At 59.9% G+C, this 25,922-nt stretch overlaps 1 protein-coding gene across 1 annotated transcript; it reads left to right on the top strand.

Annotated features, from left to right (window-relative positions):
• The first annotated feature begins 1,540 nt into the window (after nt 1–1,540).
• ARRB1 (arrestin beta 1) lies at nt 1,541–25,807 on the top strand. The gene is made up of 16 exons (XM_082043599.1): nt 1,541–2,107; nt 15,347–15,377; nt 16,339–16,399; nt 16,917–16,961; nt 18,545–18,741; nt 18,815–18,874; nt 18,974–19,041; nt 20,488–20,623; nt 20,708–20,792; nt 20,888–20,960; nt 22,399–22,536; nt 23,245–23,328; nt 23,459–23,482; nt 24,618–24,688; nt 24,983–25,034; nt 25,532–25,807. The coding sequence occupies exons 1-16, from the start codon at nt 2,088–2,090 to the stop codon at nt 25,641–25,643; spliced, it is 1,257 nt and encodes a 418-aa protein (XP_081899725.1). The 5' UTR covers nt 1,541–2,087; the 3' UTR covers nt 25,644–25,807.
• Nucleotides 25,808–25,922: the final 115 nt, after the last annotated feature.

The raw sequence follows: 25,922 nt of genomic DNA, 5'->3' as shown, positions 1-25,922 counted from the left end.
GTGTGCATGTGCACATGGGGGGGGTGTGTGCGTGTGTGTGCACGTATGCATGTGTGTGTGTACATATGTGTGTGTGTGCACATGCGTGTGTGCACATGGGAGGGGGTGTGTGTGCGTGTGTGTGCACGTATGCATGTGTGTGTGTGCATATGTGTGTATGTGCGTGTGCACATGAGGGGGTGTGCACATGTGTGTGTGCACGTGTGTGTGTGCACGTTTACTGTGCGCATGCGCATGTGTGCATGTGCACATGGGGGGGTGTGTGTGCATGCACGTGCACATATGCATATGTGTGTGTGCATATGTATGTGCACGTGCACACGGGGGGGTGTGCGTGTGTATGTGCACGTGTGTGTATGCACATGTATATGTGTGTATGCACATGTGTACATGTGCACATGGCGGGGGGGTGAGCATGTGTATGTGCACGTGTTTGTATGTGTGCACATGTGTTGTGTGCATGTGCACATGGGGGGGTGTGTGTGCATGCGTGTGTGTGCACGTGTGCATGTGTGCGTGTGCATATGTATGTGCATGTGCACATGGGGGGGTGAGCATGTGCATGTGCTTGTATGTGTGCACATGTGTGCATGTGCACATGGGGGGGTGTGTGCGTGTGTGTGCATGTATGCATGTGTGTGTGTACATATGTGTGTGTGTGCATATGTGTGTGTGCACATGGGGGGGTGTGCGTGTGTATGTGCACGTGTTTGTATGTGTGCACGTGTTGTGTGCACGTGTGTTGTGTGCATGTGCTCATGGGGTTGTGTGCACATGTATGTGTGTGTGCACATGTATGTATGTGTGCACATGCACGCATGCGTGTGCACAGGTGTGTGTGTGCATGTGTATGTGCACTTGTGTGTGTGTGTGTGCGCACAGGTGGGTGTGTGCACATGGAGGGTGCGTGTGTGCATGTACGTGTGTGTGCACGTGTTGTGTTGTGTGCACATTATGTGCACGCACCTGTGCATGTGTACACGTGTGCACACGGGTGTGAACATGTGAATGTGTGTGTGTGTGCACATTGTGTGTGCATGCACATGGGGGGGGGTGTGTGCATGTGCGTGTGTGCACGGGTGTGTGCACACGCGTGGGGGTGTGCACACGGGGGTGTGTGCACATGGAAGCTGCGTGTGCACGGGGGCGTGCGTGCCCACGTGCGTGCGCACGTATCGCGTGCACATTATGTGCGCGCCCCTGTGCGTGTGTGCACGCGTGCACACGCGTGTGCACAGACGTACGTGCGCACGGGTGCGTGCACGCATGTATGCGCGTGTGTGTGTGCGCGCACACGAGCGCACGTGCCCGTGTGCCCGCGCGCGTGTCCCCGCGATCCGTCCCCCACCCTGCAGGTCCCTCTCCGGGCACGCGGGGGCGCCCCTCCCCCTCGCTGTCCCTCCGGGTGTCCCCGCGCGCGCGCAGCCCGGTCACCCCCCGCCCCCCCCGCTCCCCCCCCCTCCAACTTCCCCGTTCCGTTTCCCCCCCCCACCCCGCCCCTGTGGCCCCGCGCGTGCCGCCGCCCCCCGCCCCGGGGCCGCGCTCGCTCGGGGGCGGGCGGAGGCGGCGGCGGCAGCGGCAGCGCCGCGGGGCTGCGCTCGGCAGCGCCCGGGCCGAGCGGGGCCGAACCGAGCCGAGAACAGCCGAACCGAGCCCAGAACAGCCGAACCGAACCGAGCGGGACCGAACCCAGGCGAACGGGGCCGAGCCGAGCGTGGCCGAAGCGAGCGGAGGGGCCGAACCCACCCGAGAGCGGCCGAACAGAGCCGAGCGTGGCCGAACCGAACCGAGCGGGGGGGGGGCTGAGCGGAGCCGAGAAGAGCCGAACGGAACCGAACCCAGGCGAACGGGGCCGAGCTGAGCGAGCGGTGTGTGGGGGGGGGGGGTCGAGAGGGGCCGAACCGAACCGAGCGCGGCCGAACCGAACCGAACCGAGAAGAGCCGAGCGAGGCCGATCTGAGCCTTACCGGGCCGTACCGGGCCCAGCGCCCCCCCCGCCGCCGCCTCTTCCCCCTCCACCATCCAGCCAGTAATTTTCCAAGCCCCGCTCGGCGCTTCCCGGCGGAGCTGCCCGGATCGGCGGGGCCATGGGAGACAAAGGCACCCGGTGAGTTTTGTTTTGGGGGGGGACACCCCGGGGGTGTCTGCGCCGAGCCCGCCGCGGTTGCCCGGGGCTACCGGGGGGGTCCCCTGGGGCGCTTCCGGGGTCCCCTGGCGTCGTTGCGGTTTATGGGGGGGGCGCACCCCGGCTTTTTGCCGCTTGTAGCTCGGGCAGTGACCCCCACGGGCCCCCCAGTGGCATTCGGGGGGTCCCCGGGAGCTGCGACCGTCGTTATTTGGGGACCCTGTGGCCACCCCCGGGGTGACCCCACCCCACGAAAGTGTTTTTTGGGGGTTTGGGGACCCTGGTGACCCCCCCAGCCCATGCATGGGGGGGGTGGGGGTGTCTCTGTGACACTCCGGGTGTCACCGCGGGGGTGACACTCCAGTGCCATCTGTCACCCCTTTGTGACAGCTCGTTGTCCCCCTGGGTGTCCCCATTATTAATTATTGAGGGTTCTTAGGGGTCCCCCACGCTTTGGGGGGGGGGTCACATTGCCCTCCCCTCTGTCCCCACTCATGTCACGACCTGGGGGGTGACACCGATGCCACCGATGCCACCTCAACACGGGGGGGGGGGGTCCGGCCCGATTTTGGCAGAACCTTCCAGAAACGCTGCAGCGATTTGGGGGGGCACAATGGGGTTTGGGGGCTCCCACTGACCCCCCCCAAAGCGTTTTGGGGGGTGGGGGGTTGACACTGGGGTGCTGCTGGTCCAACACCCACATCCCCCCGCGTCCCAGCATCCCCAATTTTGGAGAACTGGAGTGGGTGGGCCCCCCCAGAATTAGGGGGGTGATGGGTGGGGGAACCCCCCATTTTTGGAGCAGCGAGGATGAGGCTGGAGCACCCCTGGGGTTCCTGAGATCCACAGCTGGATTTGTCCCCCCCCCAGGAGATTTTTGGGGTGCCCCAGTGAGCTGGAGTGGGGGGGGGATTAAGGTGATGAATTCCCCCCTCCCCATGTCCCTTTTGGAGCCCCAAATCTGCTTGGATTCCCCCCAAAGAGGGGTCGGGATGTTGGGCGGCTTTAGCACCGGGCACCCCAAAACGCGTCATTTCTGCTGGTTCCCTGGGGTCTCCCCACTTTTCCTGGGTGTCCCCAATCTGCCACCCCCCGCTTTGGTGACATTTGGGGTCCCCACATGGCCCCGGGTGCCCCGTGCAGGGCGAGGAGCAGATTTAGGGGTGCGGGGGGATCCCCAGGAACCGTCTTGGGGTTTGGGGGGTGCAGCTCCGTGCGTCATCGTGTCACCGTCCCCAACATCTCACCGAACCCCCTTAGAAGGTGGGAAGAGCTGGAGGAAGCGACTCGGTGGAGCCACCACCAAACGTGTCACCTTATTATTTGCAGCTTCTCAAAAGAAAACCCCATTTCCCCCACCCGGCTCCTCTCACCCGGCACCCAGGGGTGGCCGCGGTGGCCTCGGGACACTTTGGTGGCCTGTGGTGGCTTCCCTGTGGCTGGAAGCGCCATGGTGGGATGTCACTGGGCTGTCCCCACGGTCACATCCTGCCCCGTCAAATAATTCTTGGGACCGGTATCCTGGGAGGCTCCAGTGTCCCCAGGGATGCTCCAGTGTCCCCCAGGATGCTCCAGTGTCCCTGGGATGCTCTGGTGTCCCCTGGGGATGCTCCAGTGTCCCTGGGATGCTCCAGTGTCTCTGGGGATACTCCAGTGTCCCCTGGGGTTGCTCCAGTGTCCCTGGGATGCTCTGGTGTCCCCCCCAGCATGCTCTGGTGTCCCCTGGGGATCCCCTGGGGATGCTCTGGTATCCCTGGGGATGCTCCAGTGTCCTCCAGGATGCTCCAGTGTCCCTGGGGTGCTTCGGTGTCCCTGGGGATGCTCCAGTGTCCCTGGGATGCTCTGGTGCCCCCGAGGCTGCTCCAGTGTCCTCTGGGGTGCTTCGGTGTCCCCAGGATGCTCCAGTGTCCCTGGCATGCTCTGGTGTCCCTGGGATGCTCCAGTGTCCCCAGGGATACTCCAGCATCCCCAGGGATGCTCCGGTGTTCCTGGGATGCTCTGGTGCCCCTGATGCTGCTCTGGTGTCCCCAGGGGTGCTCCAGTGTCCCTGGGATGCTCTGGTGTCCCCCAGGATGCTCCGGTGTTCCTGGGGATACTCCAGTGTCCCTGGGATGCTCCAGCGTCCCTGGGGATGCTCCGGTGTCCCAGGGACGCTCCGGTGTCCCTGGGGATGCTCCAGCGTCCCCGGGGATACTCCAGTGTCCCTGGGATGCTCCGGTGTTCTCGGGGATGCTCCAGCGTCCCCGGGGATGCTCCAGTGTCCCTGGGATGCTCCGGTGTTCTCGGGGATGCTCTGGTGTCCCCAGGGATGCTCCAGTGTCCCTGGGATGCTCCGGTGTCCCCAGGGATGCTCCAGCGTCCCCGGGGATGCTCTGGTGTCCCTGGGATGCTCCAGTGCCCCTGAGGCTGCTCCCGTGTCCCCAGGGGTGATCCATTGTCCCCCCAGGATGCTCCAGCGTCCCTGGGGATGCTCCAGCGTCCCCGGGGATACTCCAGTGTCCCTGGGATGCTCCAGTGCCCCCAGGATGCTCCAGTGTCCCCAGGGATGCTCCAGCGTCCCCGGGGATGCTCCGGTGTCCCTGGGATGCTCTGGTGCCCCTGAGGCTGCTCCCATGTCCCCAGGGGTGCTCCATTGTCCCCCCAGGATGCTCCGGTGTCCCTGGGAGGCTCCAGTGTTCCTGGGGATGCTCCGGTGTCCCCGGGACGCTCCGGGGTGGGCACGGGGAGGAGCAGGAGGGAGGTGGCCCAGGCCGGGGGAACCTCCCGCTTCCCGCGCGGTGTCTGGAGAACGAGCTCCTGGGTGATCGCGAGCAGGATCCGGACACATCCCGCATCCCGCGCCAGGGCCCGTTCCTCAGCAAGGCGGAATTCCAGGCCAGCTGGGGGATGCTTGGCATGGGATGCGGGATGAGGGGGATGCAGCGGGATGCGGGATGCAGGGGGATGCGGGATACAGGGATGCAGCGGGATGTGGGGATGCAGCGGGATGCGGAATACAGGGATGCAGCGGGATGCAGTGGGATGCAGGGATGCAGTGGGATGCGGGATGCAGCGGCATGTGGGATACAGGGATGCAGTGGGATGTGGGGATGCAGAGGGATGCCGGATACAGGGATGCAGTGGGATGCGGGATGCAGCGGGATGTGGGATGCAGGGATGCGGTGGGTTGTGGGGATGCAGAGGGATGCGGGATACAGGGATGCAGCGGGATACAGGGATGCAGCGGGATGCGGGATGCAGGGGGATGCAGGATACAGGGATGCAGTGGGATGTGCGATACAGGGATGCAGTGGGATGCGGGATGCAGTGGGATGTGGGATGCAGGGATGCAGTGGGATGTGGGGATGCAGGGGGATGCAGGATACAGGGATGCAGCGGGATGCGGGATGCAGGGATGCAGTGGGATGTGGGGATGCAGCGGGATGCAGGATACAGGGATGCAGTGGGATGTGGGGATGCAGCAGGATGCGGGATACAGGGATGCAGCGGGATGCAGGGATGCAGGGGGATGTGGGGATGCAGTGGGATGCGGGATGCAGGGATGCAGCGGGATGTAGGGATGCGGGATACAGGGATGCAGCGGGATGCAGGGATGCAGTGGGATGTGGGGATGCAGTGGGATGTGGGGATGCAGCGGGATGCGGGATGCAGGGGGATGTGGGGATGCAGTGGGATGTGGGGATGCAGCAGGATGCGGGATACAGGGATGCAGCGGGATACAGGGATGCAGGGGCCCCACAGAGCCCAAGGCCTTCGTGGCCTCATGCTATGGGTGCGGAAGACCAGGCTGGCCCCACGTGATGGGGGCAGGAGCCCCACAGAGCCCCAGACCATCGTGGTCCCACATGATGGGTGCGGTGCAATGCGGGATATAGGGGGGATGTGCGATATAAGGAGGATGTGGGATGTAGGAGTGATGCAGGATGCAGAGGGGATGCAGGATATAGGGGAGATGTGGGATATAGGAGGGATGCAGGGGGATGTGGTATATATGGGGGATATGGGATATAGGGACGAAGGGGGATGCAGGGACGAAGCGGGATGCAGGGGAGATGCAGTGAGGTGTAGAATTGATGCAGGATGCAGAGGGGATGCAGGATATGGGGGGATGCGGGATATAGGAGGGATGTAGGGGGGATGTAGGATATAGGGGGGATGTAGGGGGGATGTGGGATGTAGGGGGGATGTAGGTTGTAGGGGGGATATGGGATGCAGGGGGGATGTGGAATGCAGGGGGGATGTGGGATGTAGGGGTTTGCGGGATGTAGGGGGGATGTGGGATATAGGGGGGATGTGGGATGCAGGGGGGATGTGGGATATAGGGGGGATGTGGGATATAGGGGGGATGTGGGCAGGATGTAGGGGGAATGTGGGATATAGGGGGATGCGGTGAGATGTGGGATATAGGGGGGATGCAGGGATGTAGGGGGGATGTGGGATATAGTGGGATGCAGTGAGATGTGGGATATAGGGGGGATGCAGGGATGCAGGATGCAGCGGGATATAGAGGGGATGCAGGATGCAGCGGGATGCGGGATATAGGGGGGATGCAGGGATGTAGGGGGATGCAGGGTGCAGTGGGATGCGGGATATAGGGGGGATGCAGGGATATAGAGGGGATGCAGGGGGATGCAGGATGCAGTGGGATGCGGGATATGGGGGGGATGCAGGGGGATGCGGGATATAGAGGGGATGCAGGGATGCAGGGGGATGCAGGATGCAGTGGGATGTGGGATATAGGGGGATGCAGGATGCAGTGGGATGCAGGATATGGGGGGATGCAGGGATGCAGGGGGATGCAGGATGCAGCGGGATGCGGGATATAGGGGGGATGCAGGATGCAGCGGGATGCGGGATATAGGGGGGATGCAGGGGGATGTGAGATATAGGGGGGATGCTGGGATATAGAGGGGATGCAGGGGGATGCAGGATGCAGTGGGATGCGGGATATGGGGGGGATGCAGGGGGATGCGGGATATAGAGGGGATGCAGGGATGCAGGGGGATGCAGGATGCAGTGGGATGTGGGATATAGGGGGATGCAGGATGCAGTGGGATGCAGGATATGGGGGGATGCAGGGATGCAGGGGGATGCAGGATGCAGCGGGATGCGGGATATAGGGGGGATGCAGGATGCAGCGGGATGCGGGATATAGGGGGGATGCAGGGGGATGTGAGATATAGGGGGGATGCAGGGATGCAGGGGGATGCAGGATGCAGCGGGATGCGGGATATGGGGGGATGCAGGACGCAGCGGGATGCAGCGGGATGCGGGATATGGGGGGATGCAGGACGCAGTGGGATGCAGCGGGATGTGGGATATAGGGGGGATGCAGGATGCAGGGGGATGCAGGGTGCAGGGGGATGCGGGATATAGGGGGATGCAGGGATGCAGGGGGGTGCAGGGGGATGTGGGATATGGGGGGCATGCAGGATGCAGGGGGATGTGGTATATAGGGGGATGCAGGGATGCAGGGGGATGCAAGATGCAGCGGGATGCGGGATATGGGGGGATGCAGGATGCAGGGGATGCAGCGTTCGGCCCCGGGGGTGCTCTCATTTTTGGGACGTGACGCTCCGGGCTCACCCCTGGTTCACACTCACTCTATTTTCTATGGGCCCGGAGCCACCGGCCGCCGGGTCGTGCAGATGTGGTCGTGCAGATGTGGTTGTGCAGATGTGGTTGTGCAGATGTGGTTGTGCAGATGTGCTTGCGGCTCCGTTGTCCCCCGGAGGTCCCTTCTAACGAGGGCGTTGGCTAATTAGACCTGCCCGCTGGCCCCATTAGAGTGAGAGCCTGTAAAAACCTGTCCGTCTGTCCATCCCCAAGTTCAAAGGCGATCGATGTCCCCAAGGGAAATCAAATCCTCCTCAATCTCCCCGACAGACATCAAACGGACCCCGCCAAATAAAGTGATCGTTAGCGTGCACCTAACGAGCTCATTAAGGCACCGGATCAATGAGGCGGGCAGGATGTGGCCTGGCGGCGGTGCCAAGTGACACGGGGGACACCGGGAAGTCACCGGCGGTGACAGGATTTCCTGCCCGGTGGCTCCGGTGTTTCCACACCAGGAAGGGCCAGAGGGGGAGGGAACGCTCCGGGTTTCCTCCTTTTCGTGTTCTGTGGGGCAGCCCAGGCTCCTGCACCCATAGCATGGGGCTCTGGGGAGCTCCTGCACCCATAGCATGGGGTCATGTGGGTCTCAGGCTCTGTGGGGCTCCTGCACCCATAATGTGGGGCCACCCCAGGCTCCTGCACCCATAGCATGGGACTATATGGGTCTTGGGCTCCATGGGGCTCCTGCACCCATAGTGTGGGGCTCTGTGGGGCTCCTGCACCCATAGCATGAGACCATGAAAGTCTTGGGCTCTTTGGGGCTCCTGCACCCATAGGGTGTGGTTTGTGGGGCTCCTGCACCCATAGCATGGGGCCTTGTAGGTCTTGGGCTCTTTGGGGCTCCTGCACCCATAGGGTGTGGTTTGTGGGGCTCCGGCACCCATAGCATGGGGCCTTGTAGGTCTTGGGCTCTGTGGGGCTCCTGCACCCATAATGTGGGGCCACCCCAGGCTCCTGCACCTGTAGCATGGGACTATATGGGTCTTGGGCTCCATGGGGCTCCTGCACCCATAGTATGGGGATCTGTGGGGCTTCTGCACCCATAACATGGAACCATGAAGGTCTTGGGTTTTGTGGGGCTCCTGCACCCATAATGTGGGGTCACCCCAGGCTCCTGCACCCATAGCATGGGACTATGTGGGTCTTGGGCTCCATGGGGCTCCTGCACCCATTATGTGGGGCTGGGCAGAGCTCCTGCACCCATACCATGGGGTTTTGTAGGGCTCCTGCACCCATAGTGTAGGACCATGAAGGTCTTGGGCTCTATGGGGCTCCTGCACCCATTATGTGGGGCCAGCCTGGTCTTCTGCACCCATAGTGTGAGACCATGAAGGTCTCAGGCTCTGTGGGTCTCTGCACCCATAATGTGGGGCTGTACAGGTCTCCTGCACCCATAGGATGGGGTTATGTGGGGCTCCTGCACCCATAGCACAGGGTTATGTAGGTCTTGGGCTCTGTGGGGCTTTTGCACCCATAGCACGAGGCCACCCCAGGCTTTTGCCCCCATAGCGTGGGCTTTTGTGGGTCTTGGGCTCCATGGGGCTCCTGCACCCATAGCGTGGGGTTCAGTGGGGGCTCCTGCACCCATAGCATGGCATTTTGTGGGTCTCAGGCTCTGTGGGTCTCAGCACTCATAGTGTGGGGCCAACCTGGTCTCTTGCACCCATAGCACGAGACCATGAAGGTCTCCTGCACCCAGAGCGTGGGGCTTGGACTCTGTGGGTCTCTGCACCCATTATTTAGGGTCACCCCTGAGCTCCTGCACCCATAATGTGGGGTTGTGTGGGTGTTGAGTTCCATGGGGCTCCTGCACCCATAACGTGGGGTTGTGTAGGTGTTGAGTTCCATGGGGCTCCTGCACCCATAACGTGGGGTTGTGTAGGTGTTGAGTTCCATGGGGCTCCTGCACCCATAACGTGGGGTTGTGTAGGTGTTGAGTTCCATGGGGCTCCAGCTCCCATAGCACTGGGTTGTGTAGGTGTTGAGTTCCATGGGGCTCCTGCACCCATAACGTGGGGTTGTGTAGGTGTTGAGTTCCATGGGGCTCCAGCTCCCATAGCACTGGGTTGTGTAGGTGTTGAGTTCCATGGGGCTCCTGCACCCATAATGTGGGGTTGTATAGGTGTTGAGTTCCTTGGGGCTCCAGCACCCATAGCACTGGGTTGTGTGGGTGTTGAGTTCCATGGGGCTCCAGCACCCATAGCACTGGGTTGTGTAGGTGTTGAGTTCCATGGGGCTCCTGCACCCATAACGTGGGGTTGTGTGGGTGTTGAGTTCCTTGGGGCTCCAGCACCCATAGCACTGGGTTGTGTAGGTGTTGAGTTCCATGGGGCTCCAGCACCCATAGCACGGGGTTGTGTGGGTGTTGAGTTCCATGGGGCTCCTGCACCCATAATGTGGGGTTGTGTAGGTGTTGAGTTCCATGGGGCTCCTGCACCCATAGCACAGGGTTGTGTGGGTGTTGAGTTCCATGGGGCTCCTGCACCCATAATGTGGGGTTGTGTGGGTGTTGAGTTCCATGGGGCTCCTGCACCCATAGTGTGGGGTTGTGTAGGTGTTGAGTTCCATGGGGCTCCTGCACCCATAATGTGGGGTTGTGTAGGTGTTGAGTTCCATGGGGCTCCTGCACCCATAGCACTGGGTTGTGTGGGTGTTGAGTTCCATGGGGCTCCAGCTCCCATAGCACTGGGTTGTGTGGGTCTCAGGCGCCGTGGGGCTCCCCCCGCGTGCCGTGGGGCCGCGGGGCGGGTGCGGCGGTGCCGGGTGAGTAATCGTTTCCTGCTGGCGGCCGCCATCGATCGGCCTTGGCCCCGGTTCGTTAGCGGCTTCGTTTGTGTAACGAGGGCTGGGCAGGAGCCAGCGCCGCTCCCCACCCCACCCAGCGTTTGGCTCCATTCCCGGGGTTCCCAGCACCCCCAAACCTCTCCGGGGTGTCCCCTGGGTGCTGGGGTGGCGGAGGCTGCTCCCCATCCCTCTTTTCTATAACAACTCATTAATTACCCCGAAAAACCCCGCTGTTAATTGCTCTCGGGAGGTGGCATCGCCCCCTCCATCCCCAGCTCCCCGGGCTGGGTGCTCTGCCAATCCCTCAGCCTTAAAAACTGATTAATTAATTAATTGCAGGGAGGGCAAAACACTGATTATCGATGCTGTGCCCTTCCCCAACCAGCCCAGGCCCTTTATTTCCCCCTCGTTTATTTAATTACAGCAAATTAACACCATGTGGGGATACAGGGGTGTGGGGACAGGGTCCCAGGGATGCAGAGATTTGGGGACACGGGGTCCCAGTGACACAGGGATGTAGAGATTTGGGGACACAGGGTTTCAGGGACACAGGGATGCAGAGGAGATTTGGGGACACGGGGTCCCAGGGACACAGGGATGCAGAGATTTGGGGACACAGGGTCCCAGTGACACAGGGATGCAGAGGAGATTTGGGGACACGGGGTCCCAGGGACACAGGGATGCAGAGGAGATTTGGGGACACGGGGTCCCAGGGACACAGGGATGCAGAGATTTGGGGACACAGGGTCTCAGGGACACAGGGATGCAGAGGAGATTTGGGGACACGGGGTCCCAGGGACACAGGGATGCAGAGATTTGGGGACACAGGGTCCCAGTGACACAGGGATGCAGAGATTTGGGGACACAGGGTCCCAGTGACACAGGGATGCAGAGGAGATTTGGGGACACGGGGTCCCAGGGACACAGGGATGCAGAGATTTGGGGACATGGGGTCCCAGGGACACAGGGATGCAGAGATTTGGGGACACGGGGTCCCAGGGACACAGGGATGCAGAGATTTGGGGACACAGGGATGTGGGGACAGGGACACGGGGTCCCAGTGACACAGGGATGCAGAGATTTGGGGACACGGGCTCCCAGGGACACAGGGATGCAGAGATGTGGGGATACAGGGATGAGGGGACAGGGACATGGGGGTGCAGAGATGTGGGGACATGGGGACACAGGGTTGCAGGGACATGGGGTTCCAGAGACACAGGAATGCGGAGATGTGGGGACATAGGGATGTGGTGACACAGGGATGGAGGGGGACAGGCTACCAGGGACATGAAGATGCAGGGGTGTCAGGACACAGGGATGCAGGGGGACGGGGATGCAGGGATGTGGGGACACAGGGATGAGGGGACAGGGACAAGGTTCCAGGGATGTGGGGATGCAGAGACGTGGGGACACAGGGACATGGGGTTCCAGGGACAGAGGGATGCAGATGTGGGGACACAGTACCAGGGACACAGGGATGTGGGGACACAGGGATGTGGGAACAGGGACACAGGGTTCCAGGGCTGTGGGAACACGCAGGGGAGGGGGTGACAGTCACCCTGACATGCAGGCAGGGGGGTGATGGTCTCCCTGACACACGGGTCACCCCGGCCTGGGGACACGGGTCACCCTGTCACACGCAGCAGGTCCCTGGGAGCTGCTGTCAAAGGGCAGTGGGGAGGTGCAGGCAGAATGCAGGCAGCAGGTGCAGGCAGGCTGCAGGCAGGAAATGCAGGCAGTGGGATGCAGGCAGCACACTGGCAGCGGGATGCAGGCAGCGAGATGCAGGCAAAACACAAGCAGCAGGATGCAGGCAGAAGGATGCAGCACACAAGCAGGAGGGTGGAGGCAGCGCACAGGCAGCAGGTTGCAGGCAGAAGAATGCAAGCAGAAGGATGCAGGCAGTGCACAGGCAGCAGGTTGCAGGCAGCACACACAGGTTGCAGGCAGCACACAGGCAGCAGGTTGCAGCACACAGGCAGCAGGTTGCAGGCAGCACACACAGGTTGCAGGCAGCACACACAGGTTGCAGGCAGCGCACAGGCAGCAGGTTGCAGGCAGCACACACAGGTTGCAGGCAGCGCACAGGCAGCAGGTTGCAGCACACAGGCAGCAGGTTGCAGGCAGCACACACAGGTTGCAGGCAGCACACACAGGTTGCAGGCAGCACACACAGGTTGCAGGCAGCATACGCAGCAGGTTGCAGGCAGCACACACAGGTTGCAGGCAGCACACGCAGCAGGTTGCAGGCAGCACACACAGGTTGCAGGCAGCACACAGGCAGCAGGTTGCAGGCAGCACACACAGGTTGCAGGCAGCACAGGCAGCAGGGTGCAGGCAGGACACACAGGTTGCAGGCAGCACAGGCAGCAGGGTGCAGGCAGCACACAGCAGGTTGCAGGCAGCACAGGCAGCAGGGTGCAGGCAGCTCCCTCGCCCGCAGACTCAGCCCCGGGATCCCCGGTTTGGCCCGGCCCAGCGCCGCCCGGCAGTTCCTTTTCCTTTTCCCGCCGCTGTTAATCCGCCGGATGGTTTTAATGGGATTTGGCAGCGGGAGGGATAATCCGGCACAGCCCGAGCGGCGGCCGCTGCCGCGTGTGCAGAGAGCGCTGCCCGGCCTGCCTGTCCCTGCCTGTCCCTGCCCGTCCCTGCCTGTCCCTGCCCGTCCCTGCCTGTCCCTGCCCATCCCTGCCCGTCCCTGCCCATCCCTGCCCATCCCTGCCTGTCCCTGCCTGTCCCTGCCCGTCCCTGCCCATCCCTGCCCGTCCCTGCCCGTCCCTGCCCGTCCCTGCCCGTCCCCCCCTGTCCCTGCCCGTCCCTGCCTGCCCTGCCTGCCCTGCCCATCCCTGCCCATCCCTGCCCGTCCCTGCCCATCCCTGCCCGTCCCCCCCTGTCCCTGCCCGTCCCTGCCTGTCCCTGCCTGTCCCTGCCTGTCCCTGCCCGGCCCTCCGACTTTCCCAGCATCTGCGAACTTTGCACGCACCTTGCACACACCTTGCACGCACCTTGCACACACTTTACACACACCTTGCACGCACCTTGCACACACTTTACACACACCTTGCACGCACCTTGCACACACCTTGCACGCACCTTGCACACACTTTGCACACACTTTGCACGCACCTTGCACACACTTTGCAAGACACCTTGCACGCACCTTGCAAGGCATCTTGCACACACACCTTGCACACACTTTGCACACAGTTTGCATGAACCTTGCACGCACCTCGCATGGCACCTTGCACACACCTTGCACACACTTTTCATGCACCTTGCACACACTTTGCACACACCTTGCACACACCTTGCACACACCTTGCACACACTTTGCACACACTTTGCACACACTTTGCACGCACCTTGCACACACTTTGCACACACCTTGCACACACTTTGCACGCACCTTTCACGCACCTTGCACACACTTTACACACACCTTGCACGCACCTTGCACGCACCTTGCACGCACTTTGCACACACTTTGCACGCACCTTGCACACACTTTGCAAGACACCTTGTACGCACCTTGCAAGGCATCTTGCACACACACCTTGCACACAGTTTGCATGAACGTTGCACGCACCTTGCATGGCACCTTGCACAGCATCTTGCACACACCTTGTGCACATCTTGCACACACCTTGCACACACTTTTCATGCACCTTGCACACACACCTTGCACACACTTTGCACACACCTTGCACACACTTTGCACACACCTTGCACACACTTTGCAAGACACCTTGTACGCACCTTGCACACACCTTGCATGCACCTTGCACACACTTTGCACGCACCTTGCACACACTTTGCAAGACACCTTGTACGCACCGTGTTGGCACCTTGCACACACCTTGCACGCACCTTGCAAGGCATCTTGCACGCACACCTTGCACACACTTTGCACACAGTTTGCATGAACCTTGCACGCACCTTGCATGGCACCTTGCATGGCACCTTGCACACACTTTTCATGCAATTGCACACACCTTGCACACACCTTGCACGCACTTTGCACACACCTTGTACACACTTTGCACACACCTTACACACACCTTGCATGCACCTTGCACACACCTTGCACAGACTTTGCACACACCTTGCACACACTTTGCAAGACACCTTGCACGCACCTTGTTGGCACCTTGCACACACCTTGCACGCACCTTGCAAGGCATCTTGTACACACACCTTGCACACAGTTTGCACACACCTTGCACACACTTTGCACGCACCTTGCACACACTTTGCAAGACACCTTTTATGCACCTTGTTGGCACCTTGCACGCACCTTGAAAGGCATCTTGCACACACACCTTGCACACACTTTGCACAGTTTGCATGAACCTTGCACGCACCTTGCACAGCACCTTGCACACATCTTGCACACACCTTGCACACACTTTCATGCACCTTGCACGCACACCTTGCACACATCTTGCACAGCACCTTGCACATACCTTGCAAAACACCTTGCACACACCTTGCACACACCTTGCACGCACCTTGCACGCACCTTGCACACACTTTGCACACACCCTGCACGCACCTTGCACACACCTTGAATGCACCTTACACACACCTTGCACACACTTTGCACGCACCTTGTGCCCCCTATGGTCTCTAGGGTTTGGGGGTGACCATATGGGCTCCCCAGTGTCATATGGGGCAGGAATAGGGTCTCTGTGCCCCCCATAGTCTATAGGGTCTCTGTGCACCCCGTGGTCTATAGGGTCTCTGTACCCCATATGGCCTGTAGGATCTATAGGGTCTATAGGGTGAATGTGCCCGCCACTGACCCCCTTTTCTCTCTTGCAGGGTGTTTAAGAAAGCCAGTCCCAACGGGAAGGTAAGGGGGGGGTGACATTTGGGGACACCAGGGTGACACCCCCCAAATCCTGCTGGGGGGGGCGGGCAGGTCCCCAAATCCCAGAGGTGCCCCATGATCTGCCTGAGCCAGCGGGAGGGGAAACTGAGGCACGGCGGGGGTGGGGAGGGGCTTGTCACCAGGTGCCACCAGCTATGGGGACATCTGGGTGGCTTCCAGGCTTTGGAGATGCCACCAGGTGTGGGGACATCTGGGTGGCTTCCAGGCTTTGGAGATGCCACCAGGTGTGGGGACATCTGGGTGGCTTCCAGGCTTTGGAGATGCCACCAGGTGTGGGGACGTCTGAGTGGTTTCCAGGCTTTGGAGACGCCACCAGGTGTGGGGACATCTGGGTGGCTTCCAGGCTTTGGAGATGCCACCATGTCTGGGAACATCTGGGTGGGTTCCAGGCTTTGGAGATGCTACCAGGTGTGGGGACATCTGGGTGGCTTCCAGGCTTTGGAGATGCTACCAGGTGTGGGGACATCTGGGTGGCTTCCAGGCTTTGGAGATGCCACCAGGTGTGGGGACATCTGGGTGGCTTCCAGGCTTTGGAGATGCCACCAGGTGTGGGGACATCTGGGTGGCTTCCAGGCTTTGGAGGTGCCACCAGGTGTGGGGACATCTGGGTGGGTTCCAGGCTTTGGAGGTGCCACCAGGTCTGCGGACATCTGGGTGGGTTCCAGGCTTTGGAGATGCCACCAGGTGTGGGGACATCTGGGTGGGTTCCAGGCTTTGGAGATGCCACCAGGTGTGGGGACATCTGGGTGGCTTCCGGGCTTTGGAGGTGCCACCAGGTCTGGGGACATCTGGGTGGCTTCCAGGCTTTGGAGATGCCACCAGCTTTAAGGTGCCACTGGGATGGGGTGGCACGTGGGGACGGCGGGGGTGACGGACCCCAGTGGGTGGTGACAGGGCCCCCTGTCCCCTCTGTCCCCCCCAGCTCACCGTCTACCTGGGCAAGAGGGACTTCGTGGATCACATCGATGTGGTGGACCCCGTGGGTACGTGGGGACATGGGGGGGACACTCAATTTGGGGCTCCCTCTGTCCTCACTGGCATCTCCCCCTAACCCTGGGGTGTCCCCTCTGTCCCCATGGTGTTTCCCCTGAGCTTGTGGTGTCCCCCTGTCCCCACCAGCATGTCCCCTAACCCTAGAGTATCCCCTGTCCCTGTGGTATGTCCCCTGTCCCCATGGTGTGTCCCCCGATCCCACAGTGTCCCCAGTCCTTGTGATGTGTCCCCTGTCCCCGTGGTGTGTCCCCTTGTCCCTGCCAGTGTTTCCGTTGATCCCATGGTGTCCCCCATCCCCACAATGTGTCTCCCGACCCCATGGTGTCCCCCGTCCTCATGACGCGTCCCCTGTCCCCACGGTGTCCCCTGTCCCCGCAGTGTGTCCCCTTGTCCCTGCCAGTGTTTCCGTTGATCCCACGGTGTCCCCTATCCCCACAACATGTCCCCTGTCCCCACAATGTGTCCCCTGTCCCTGTGGCGCGTCCCCTGACGCTGCTGTCCCCGCAGATGGCGTGGTGCTGGTGGACCCCGAGTACCTGAAGGAGAGGAAAGGTAACGGCTCCTGTGGCCCCTCATGCCTGGGGACACCCGGGTGACATCTCAGGGGACACCCATGTGGCACCACAGGGGACCGGGTCGTGGCTCGGGTGACATTTTGCAGCCCCATGGGGATGAGAGTCCCCGCAATGGGTGTCCCGGGGCTGTGTCCCCATGTCCCACCACGGCACCTCCTTGGAGCCACCACCGCATGCTGGTGGCACCGGGGTGAGCCGTGATGCCACCACAACATGGTGCCACCACACCATGATGTCACCGTGGCATGATGTCACCATGCTGTAATGTCACCATGCCATGATGTCACCACACCATGGTGCCACCATGCCATGATGTCAACGTGCCATGGCATCAATGTGCCATGATGTCACCATGCTGTGATGTCCCCAGGGTGAGATGCCACCACACCATGGTGCCACCATGTTATGATGCCACCATGCCATGGTGGCAGTGTGCTGCAGTGCCACCATGCTGTGATGTCACCATGTTGTGATATCACCATACTGTGAGGTCACCGTGTCAAGATGCCACCGTGCCCTGATACCACCATGTCATGATGTCACATTGACATGATCTCACTGTGCAGTGATGACACCACACCATGGTGCCACCATGCTATGATGTCATCGTGCTATGATGTCACCATGACATGATGTCACTGCGACGTGACGTCACCATGATGTGATATTACTGTGCTGTGATGTCACCGCCCTGTGATGCCACCACACCATGATACCACCATGCCATGATGTCACCATGCCATGGAGTCAATGCGTCATGATACCACCATGTCATGATGCCAACTATGTCATGATGTCACCATGCCATGATACCACCATGCCATGATACCACCATGCCATGATGCCACCATGCTGTGGAGTCAATGCATCATGATACCACAATGTCACGGTACCAGCTACGTCATGATGCCACCAAACCATGATATCACCATGTCATGATGTCACCATGCCTTGATATCACCATGCTGTGATGTCACCATGCCATGATACCACCATGCCAGGATGCTACCATGTTATGGTGCTACCATGTTATGATGCCACCAAGTCATGATGCCACCAAACCATGATGCCGCTATGTTATGATGTCACCAAACCATGATGCCACCACACCATGATGCCACTATGTTATGATGCTTATAAGCCATGATGCCACAACACCATGATGCTACCACACCATGATACCACCAAACCATGTTGCCACTATGTTATAATGCTAATAAACCATGATATCACCATGTTATGATGCCACCAAACCATTTTGCCACTATGTTATAATGCTAATAAATAATGATATCACCATGTTATGATGCCACCACACCATGATACCACCAAACCATGATGCCACTATGCTACGATGCCAATAAACCACGATACCATCACACCACAATGCCACCAAACCATGATACCACCACACCATGATGCCACTATGTTATGATGCCACCACACCATGATACCACCACACCATGATGCCACCAAACCGTGATGCCACTATGTTACAATGCCAATAAACCACGATGCCACCACACCACGTCATCACCACCCTCTTGTCCCCCTCCCCAGTCTTCGTCACCCTGACCTGCGCCTTCCGCTATGGCCGTGAGGACCTGGACGTGCTGGGCCTGACGTTCCGCAAGGACCTTTTCGTGGCCAACGCTCAAGCCTTCCCCCCACTGCCCGAGGAGAAGAAGCCCCTGACGCGGCTCCAGGAGCGGCTCATCAAGAAGCTGGGCGAGCACGCCTATCCCTTCACCTTTGAGGTAGGGTGGCAGTGGGTGACAACGGGGACAATGAGGTCCCGACCCTGTTCCTGACCCCCTGTTTCCTCCCCAGATCCCCCCCAACCTGCCTTGCTCCGTCACGCTGCAGCCGGGCCCAGAGGATACGGGGAAGGTAAGGTCCACCCGTCTTGGTGGCACCGGTTGGGGTCACCTCGCGGTGGGGTGACAAAGGGGTTCTGTGCCACCTTCTCTGCCCACTCCTGGTGTCCAGGCCTGCGGGGTGGACTACGAGGTCAAAGCTTTCTGTGCCGAGAACCTGGAGGAGAAAATCCACAAGAGGTGAGTGGAGAGGATCTGTCTGGCCTGGGTGGTGGCATCTGTGGGGTGTTGGTGGGGGCTGTGACCTGGCGGTGGGGAAGGGGCACCCCGGTTTGGTACCCATGATGGGTGAGATCGGACTGGGATGGAGTTGTCCTGCATGATGGGGTTGGGATGGAGATATCCTCCAGGCTGGGCTGGGGTGGAGATGTCCTCTAGATTGGAGTTGGGATGGAGATGTTCTCCAGGATGGAGCTGGGATGGAATGTCCTCCATGATGGGGCTGGGATGGAGATGTCCACTAGGTTGGGGCTGGGATGGAGAGGTTCTCCAGGATGGAGCTGGGATGGAGAGGTTCTCCAGGATGGAGCTGGGATGGAGATGTCCTCCATGATGGGGCTGGGATGGAGATGTCCACTAGGTTGGGGTTGGGATGGAGATGTTCTCCAGGATGGAGCTGGGATGGAGATGTCCTCCATGATGGGGCTGGGATGGAGATATCCTCTAGGTTGGGATGGAGATGTTCTCCAGGACGGGCTGGGACAGAGACGTCCTCTAGGCTGGGATGGAGTTGTTTGCTAGGCTGGGATGGAGTTGGCATAATGATGTTCATCAGGATGGAGTTGGGGTGGAGATGTCCTCCAGGTTGGACCTGGGACAGAAATGTCCTCCAGGCTGGGATGGAGATGTCTGGGTTGGGTCTGGAGCTGGAATGGAGATCTTTTCCAGGCTGGTCTTGGGAAGGAGATGCTCTCCAGACTTGGGTTAGAGAAGTCCTCTAGGCTGGACCTGGAATGGAGACATTCTCTGAGTTGTGGCTGGGATGGAGATGTTCTCTAGATAAGCCTGGGGCAGAGATGTCTTCCAGGTTGGGCCTGGGATGGAGAGGTCCTCTAGGCTAGAGCTGGGATGGAGATGTTCTGCAGGCTGGTCATGGGATGGAGATGACCTCCAGGCTGGACTTGGGATGGAGATGACCTCTAGGTTGGGGCTGCGATGGAGCTGTTCTCCAGGCTCGTCCTGGGATGGAGATGTCCTCGAGGTTGGGGCTGGGATGGAGATGTCCTCTAGGTTGTGGTTAGGATGGAGATGTTCCTCAGGCTGGGGCTGGGATGGAGATGGTAACTGGAGTTAGCATGATGATGTTCACCAAGATGGAGTTGGGCCAGAGATGTCCTCTATGTTGGGCCTGGGACAGAAATGTCCTGCACACTGGTCATGGGTCAGGGATGTTCCCCAAGCCGGAGCAGTGACAGAGACTCTCTCCAGGCTGGAGATGTTCTCCAGGATTGGGATGGGTGAGGGATGATCCTGGGGTTGGAATGGACACCCCCACCACCCCAACCTGCCATGACCCCAGACCAGAAGAAGAAAGGGATTTGGCCCCAAAATGGGCCAAGACAGCACGGGCAGCGTGTGGGCAGCCAGACACCTGGGTTCTCCTCTGGCCATGTCCCCCCCAACCAGGAACTCGGTCCGCCTGGTCATCCGGAAGGTCCAGTATGCACCGGAGCGCCCCGGTCCCCAACCCATGGCAGAGACCACGCGGCAGTTCCTCATGTCGGACAAACCGCTGCACCTCGAGGCGTCCCTGGACAAGGAGGTGGGTGAGGACAGGCTGGGGACACCGGTGGGGTGATCTCGGCGAGGACATGGACCTCACTGCCTGCCCTGTTGTTCCTCACAGATCTACTACCACGGAGAACCCATCAGTGTCAACGTCCACGTCACCAACAACACCAACAAGACAGTGAAGAAGATCAAGATCTCAGGTGGGGAACGAGGTGTCACCCCACACGCCGTCTGATGTCCCTGTGGTGGCCATCCCTGATGTCCCCGACCCCCGTGTCTCCATCTCTCCCCGCAGTGCGCCAGTACGCCGACATCTGCCTCTTCAACACCGCCCAGTACAAGTGTCCCGTGGCCGTGGAGGACGCTGAGTGAGTACTGGGGACATGGCAAAGGGACCTGGGGACATCAGAGGAGCCTTGGGGGTCTCTTGCCCTGGTGCAGAACCTTCAGAGCTATGGGATGGTGCATCCAGTGAGCAGGTCCTGATGGGAAGAGAACCTTGGATGGCACCATGGGGGACATCAACCTCTGCGTCCCACCAGCTGGAGATGAACTTCAAGCTGGGGCAGGGATGGAGATGTTGCTGTGCTAGGTCTGGAGTTGGGATGGAGATGGTCACCAGGCTTGGACTGGGATGGAAACGTTCTTCAGGCTGGGACGGAGATACGTCTGTTGGATCTGGAGTTGGGATGGAGATGTTCACCAGGCTAGAAGAAGATGTTTGAGTTAGGTCTGGAGTTGGGATGATGTTTGCCAAGCTGTGACTGGGATGGAGATGTTCTTCAGGCTGGTCTTGGGAAGAAGGTGTTCTTCAGGCTTGGGATGGGATGGAGATGTTCTCCAGGCTGGGCCTGGAGTTGGGGTGGAGATGTTCACCAGGCTGCTTGGAGATATCTAGGCTGGGTCTGGAGTTGGGTTGATGTTCACCATGTTGGGGAATGATCTGAAGTTCAGATGAAGATGTTCACCAAGATGGGACTGGGATGGAGACATCCTCCAGACTGGGACAGAGATATCTAGGCTGCGTCTGGAGTTGGGATAGAGATGTTCACCAAGCTGGGATGGAGATATCTGTGTGGGATCTGGAGTTGGAACGATGTTCACTAAGCTAGGGTAGGATCTGAAGTTCAGATGCAGATGTTCACCAAGCTGGGACTGGGATGGAGATGTTCTGCAGGCTGGTCATGGGAAGGAGATGTTCTCCAGGTTGGGGATGGGGCGGAGATGTTCTCCAGGTTGGGGATGGGATGGAGATGTTCTCCAGGCTGGGGATGGGATGGAGACGTTCTCCAGGTTGTGGATGGGATGGAGATGTTCTCCAGGCTGGGGATGGGATGGAGATGTTCTCCAGGTTGTGGATGGGATGGAGATGTTCTCCAGGCTGGGGATGGGATGGAGATGTTCTCCAGGTTGGAGATGGGATGGAGATGTTCTCCAGGTTGTGGATGGGGTGGAGATGTTCTCCAGGCTGGGGATGGGATGGAGATGTTCTCCAGGATGTGGATGGGATGGAGATGTTCTCCAGGCTGGGGATGGGATGGAGATGTTCCCCAGGCTGGGGATGGGATGGGGATGTTCTCCAGGTTGGAGATGGGATGGAGATGTTCCCCAGGCTGGGGATGGGATGGAGATGTTCTCCAGGCTGGGGATGGGATGGAGATGTTCCCCAGGCTGGGGATGGGATGGAGATGTTCTCCAGGTTGGAGATGGGATGGAGATGTTCTCCAGGCTGGGCTGCAGATGTCCAGGTTGGGGTTGTTAGAGGTGGGGTTTGGAGCTGGGGCTGATGGTGGCTGTCCCCCCCAGCGACATGGTGGCCCCCAGCTCGACGTTCTGCAAGGTCTACACCCTCACGCCCTTCCTGGCCAACAACCGGGAGAAGCGGGGGCTGGCGCTGGATGGGAAGCTCAAGCACGAGGACACCAACCTGGCCTCCAGCACCCTGTGAGCACCCCAAAAACATCCTGTGACCCCCCAAAAACCATCCTGAGCCCTGTGACCCCCTAAAACCATCCTGTGCCCTCTGACCCCCTCCAACCATCTTATATCCTGTGACCCCCCCAAAAAACATCCTGCACCCTGTGAGCCCCCCCAAAACCACCCTGTGACCTGTGAGCCCCTAAAACCATCTTATGCCTTGTGACTCCCCAAAAAACATCCTGCACCCTGTGACTGCCCCCCCCAAACCATCCTGCACTCTCTGACTCCCCCAAAACCATCCTGAGCCCTGTGACCCCCAAAAACAATCCCTGGAGCTCCTGCATCCTGTGGCTCCCCCAAAACCATGCTGTGCCCTGTGACCCCCCAAAACCATCCTGTGCCCTGTGACCCCCCAAAACTGTACCCAGGGTTCTGCACCATGTGACCCCCCCCACAAAACTTCTTTGGAGCTCCTGCACCCAGTGACCCCCCTCAAAACCATCTTGCACCCTGTGACCCCCCAAAAACCATCCTGCACCCAGTGACCCCCCCAAAACCGTCCTGCACCCTGCAAGCCCCTCCAAAGTAATCTCTGGGTCTCCAGTGCCCTGTGACGCCCCAAAAACCACCTCTGGGGCTCCTGCACCCCCAAAACCCACTCCTGGGGTCCTATACCCTGTGACCCCCCCAGATTGTCCCCGTGTCCCCCCCTCACTGTCCCCCCTTCTCCAGGTTGCGGGACGGAGCCAACAAGGAGATCTTGGGCATCATCGTCTCCTACAAGGTCAAGGTGAAGCTGGTGGTGTCCCGAGGAGGGTGAGTTTTGGGGACCCCCCTCTTTGAACCTCCTCTGGGGCTCATGGGGTGGCGGGGACACGAGGTTGGGGACAAGGGGGTGTCCTTAGGTGACGGCAACTGACGTGTTGTCCCCTTTGTCCCACACCAGCCTGCTGGGAGACCTCGCCTCCAGGTAACCCCCCCGGACACCCCTAAATTGCCACTGCACCCCCCCCTCCGTCCCCTCTGCTGCCACCCCCACCCCACGCTTGTCCTCGGGGTGTCACCAACATTGGGGTCACTGTGGGCACCGTGGCTTGGATGTGTCCCCAAATTGGCTGGTGTGTCCCCCAAATCTGCTGCCACATCCCCCCAACCCTGCCCATGTGTCCCCCCCTAATCCCACCAGTGTCCCCCCACAAAATGTGCTTGTGTGCCCCCCAAATCTGCTGCCACATCCCCCTGACCCTGTCTACATGTCCCCCCCCAAATCCTCCTGTTGTCCCCCCCAAAATGCGCTTGTATGTCCCCCCAACGCTGCTGGTGTCACCCCCAAATCTGCTGTCCCATCCCCCTAACCCTGCCTGCGTGTCCCCCCAACTCTGCTGGTGTCACCCCCAAAGTGTGCTTGTGTGTCCCCCCAACTCTGCTGGTGTCACCCCCAAAGTGTGCTTGTGTCCCCCCAACTCTGCTGGTGTGTCCCCCAGTCCTCTTGGTGTCCCCCCCAACCCTGCTGCTGTCCCCCACAAATCTGCTGCCACATCCCCTTGAACCTGCCCACATGTCCCCCCTAATTGTCCCACTGTGTGTCCCCCAAAATGTGCTCTTGTGTCCCCCCAACTCTGCTGACATGTCCCCCAGTCCTATCAGTGTCCCCCTGCCCCTGCCTGCACGTCCCCCCCAACTCTACCGGTGTGTCCCCCCCAAATCTGCTGCCACATCCCCCTGACCACGCTGCCATGTCCCCCCTAATCCTGCCAGTGTCCCCCCCAAAAGGTGCTTGTGTGTCCCCCCAACTCTGCTGCTGTGTCCCCCAGTCCTGCCAGCGTGTCCCCCCCCCAACTCTATTGGTGTGTCCCCCCAAATCTGCTCCCAAATACCCTTACCGGTGCATCCATGTCCCCCCCAACCCTGCCCCCCCCAATCCCGAAGGGGGTTTAATCCGAGCCTAAACCACCAAGTCAAGCTCAACCAAGAAACATGATCACTATAACGACCGTAACACCATTTTTAACCCAGCTTTGTGGGCCCCCCAGCTGCCTAAACATGGAATTTACTCTGCCCCCCCCCAAATCCCAAATTTCCCCCCCCCCCACTGTATTTTGCAGCGACGTGGCGGTCGAGCTGCCCTTCACGCTCATGCACCCCAAACCCAAGGAGGAACCTCCGCACCGGGACGGTGAGTGTCCGACACCCCCCCAGGCCATGGGGTGTGATTTTGGGGGGGTCAGTTCTTTTGGGGGGGGTCAGTTCTTTTTTGGGGGGGTCAGTTCTTTTTTTGGGGGGTCATTTCTTTTTTGGGGTGGGGGCAGAGTTTGCTCCATAGAGATTTTCACCCCCCATTAAGCCCCATGGGGCAGCAAATCCCAGTTTTAAAACCACGGGGGTGTCCCCATCGCCCTCCCAGACCCGGGGGGGGGGGGTCACATCTTGTTGGTGACATCAATGACGAAACCCCGTCCCCTCTCTTCAGTTCCAGAGCACGAAGCGCCCATTGATACGAACCTCATCGAGCTCGACACAAAGTAAGAGATGATTAAAGCATTGGAATTTTGGACCCCCCCCTTAAGAAAACATTGACCCCCCCCCTGCGCTGTGCACGTCACCCCAATGGCACTTCTCTCCACCCCCCCTTTCGCCACCCCCCCGCATGCCTTTCCAAACAATCCAATCCAAACTAAAAGGAGCAAGCGCAGTAAGAAAACACCCGCCGGGATCGTGTTGTGGTGGGGGGGTGTCCCCACGGTGTCCCCGCATTGTCCCTATGGGTGGCAACACCGCGGCCACTTTGCACCCCCCCCCCGTTAATCCCGGGCTTTGCGTTTGGGTCGGACTAAGTGGATTTAGATGGGGGGTGTTTGCGATTCTTCAAGTGGCAAAGAGTTGGCAAAACTTGGAGGAATCAGCTGAATGGGGGGGGGGTTTAAAAGCCACACGTGGGGACAAACCCCAGCGGTGGGTCCCCCCCCCTCTCCGGTAAATCCCCCGCCCCCTTTTTCTCCCTTTTTGTCCCCAAATGTAGCGATGACGACATCGTGTTCGAAGACTTTGCCCGCCAGCGGCTCAAGGGCATGAAGGACGACAAGGAGGACGAGGACGAGCGGACAAACTCCCCCCAGCTCAACGACAGATAAACGAGCGTGTCCCCCCCCCCCAAAATCGGGACCGTCCGTCGCGTTCGGCTTCTTGTTTGGTTTTTTTTGTATAATTATTAATTTTTGATTTTTTCGGTGTTTTTTTTTTAATTTCTACCTATGGATCGCCCGATGGCGACAGCAATTATAACCATCCAGCTGTGCCGTGTCGTCACTTCTCATCCAGATGTTTCCCCCTCCCTGTTGTGGGGGGTGCTGGAGGTTTTTTGGGGGGGGGGGCACAGCACCCCTCACCTTGTCCCCCCCAAACCTCCCCAT

This window comes from Streptopelia decaocto, assembly GCF_964273445.1.
Source record: "Streptopelia decaocto genome assembly, chromosome: 1".
Classification (NCBI taxonomy): Eukaryota; Metazoa; Chordata; class Aves; order Columbiformes; family Columbidae; genus Streptopelia; species Streptopelia decaocto.
The sequence above is the reverse complement of the archived record's forward strand: the minus strand, read 5'-3'. Positions and strand labels throughout refer to the sequence as shown.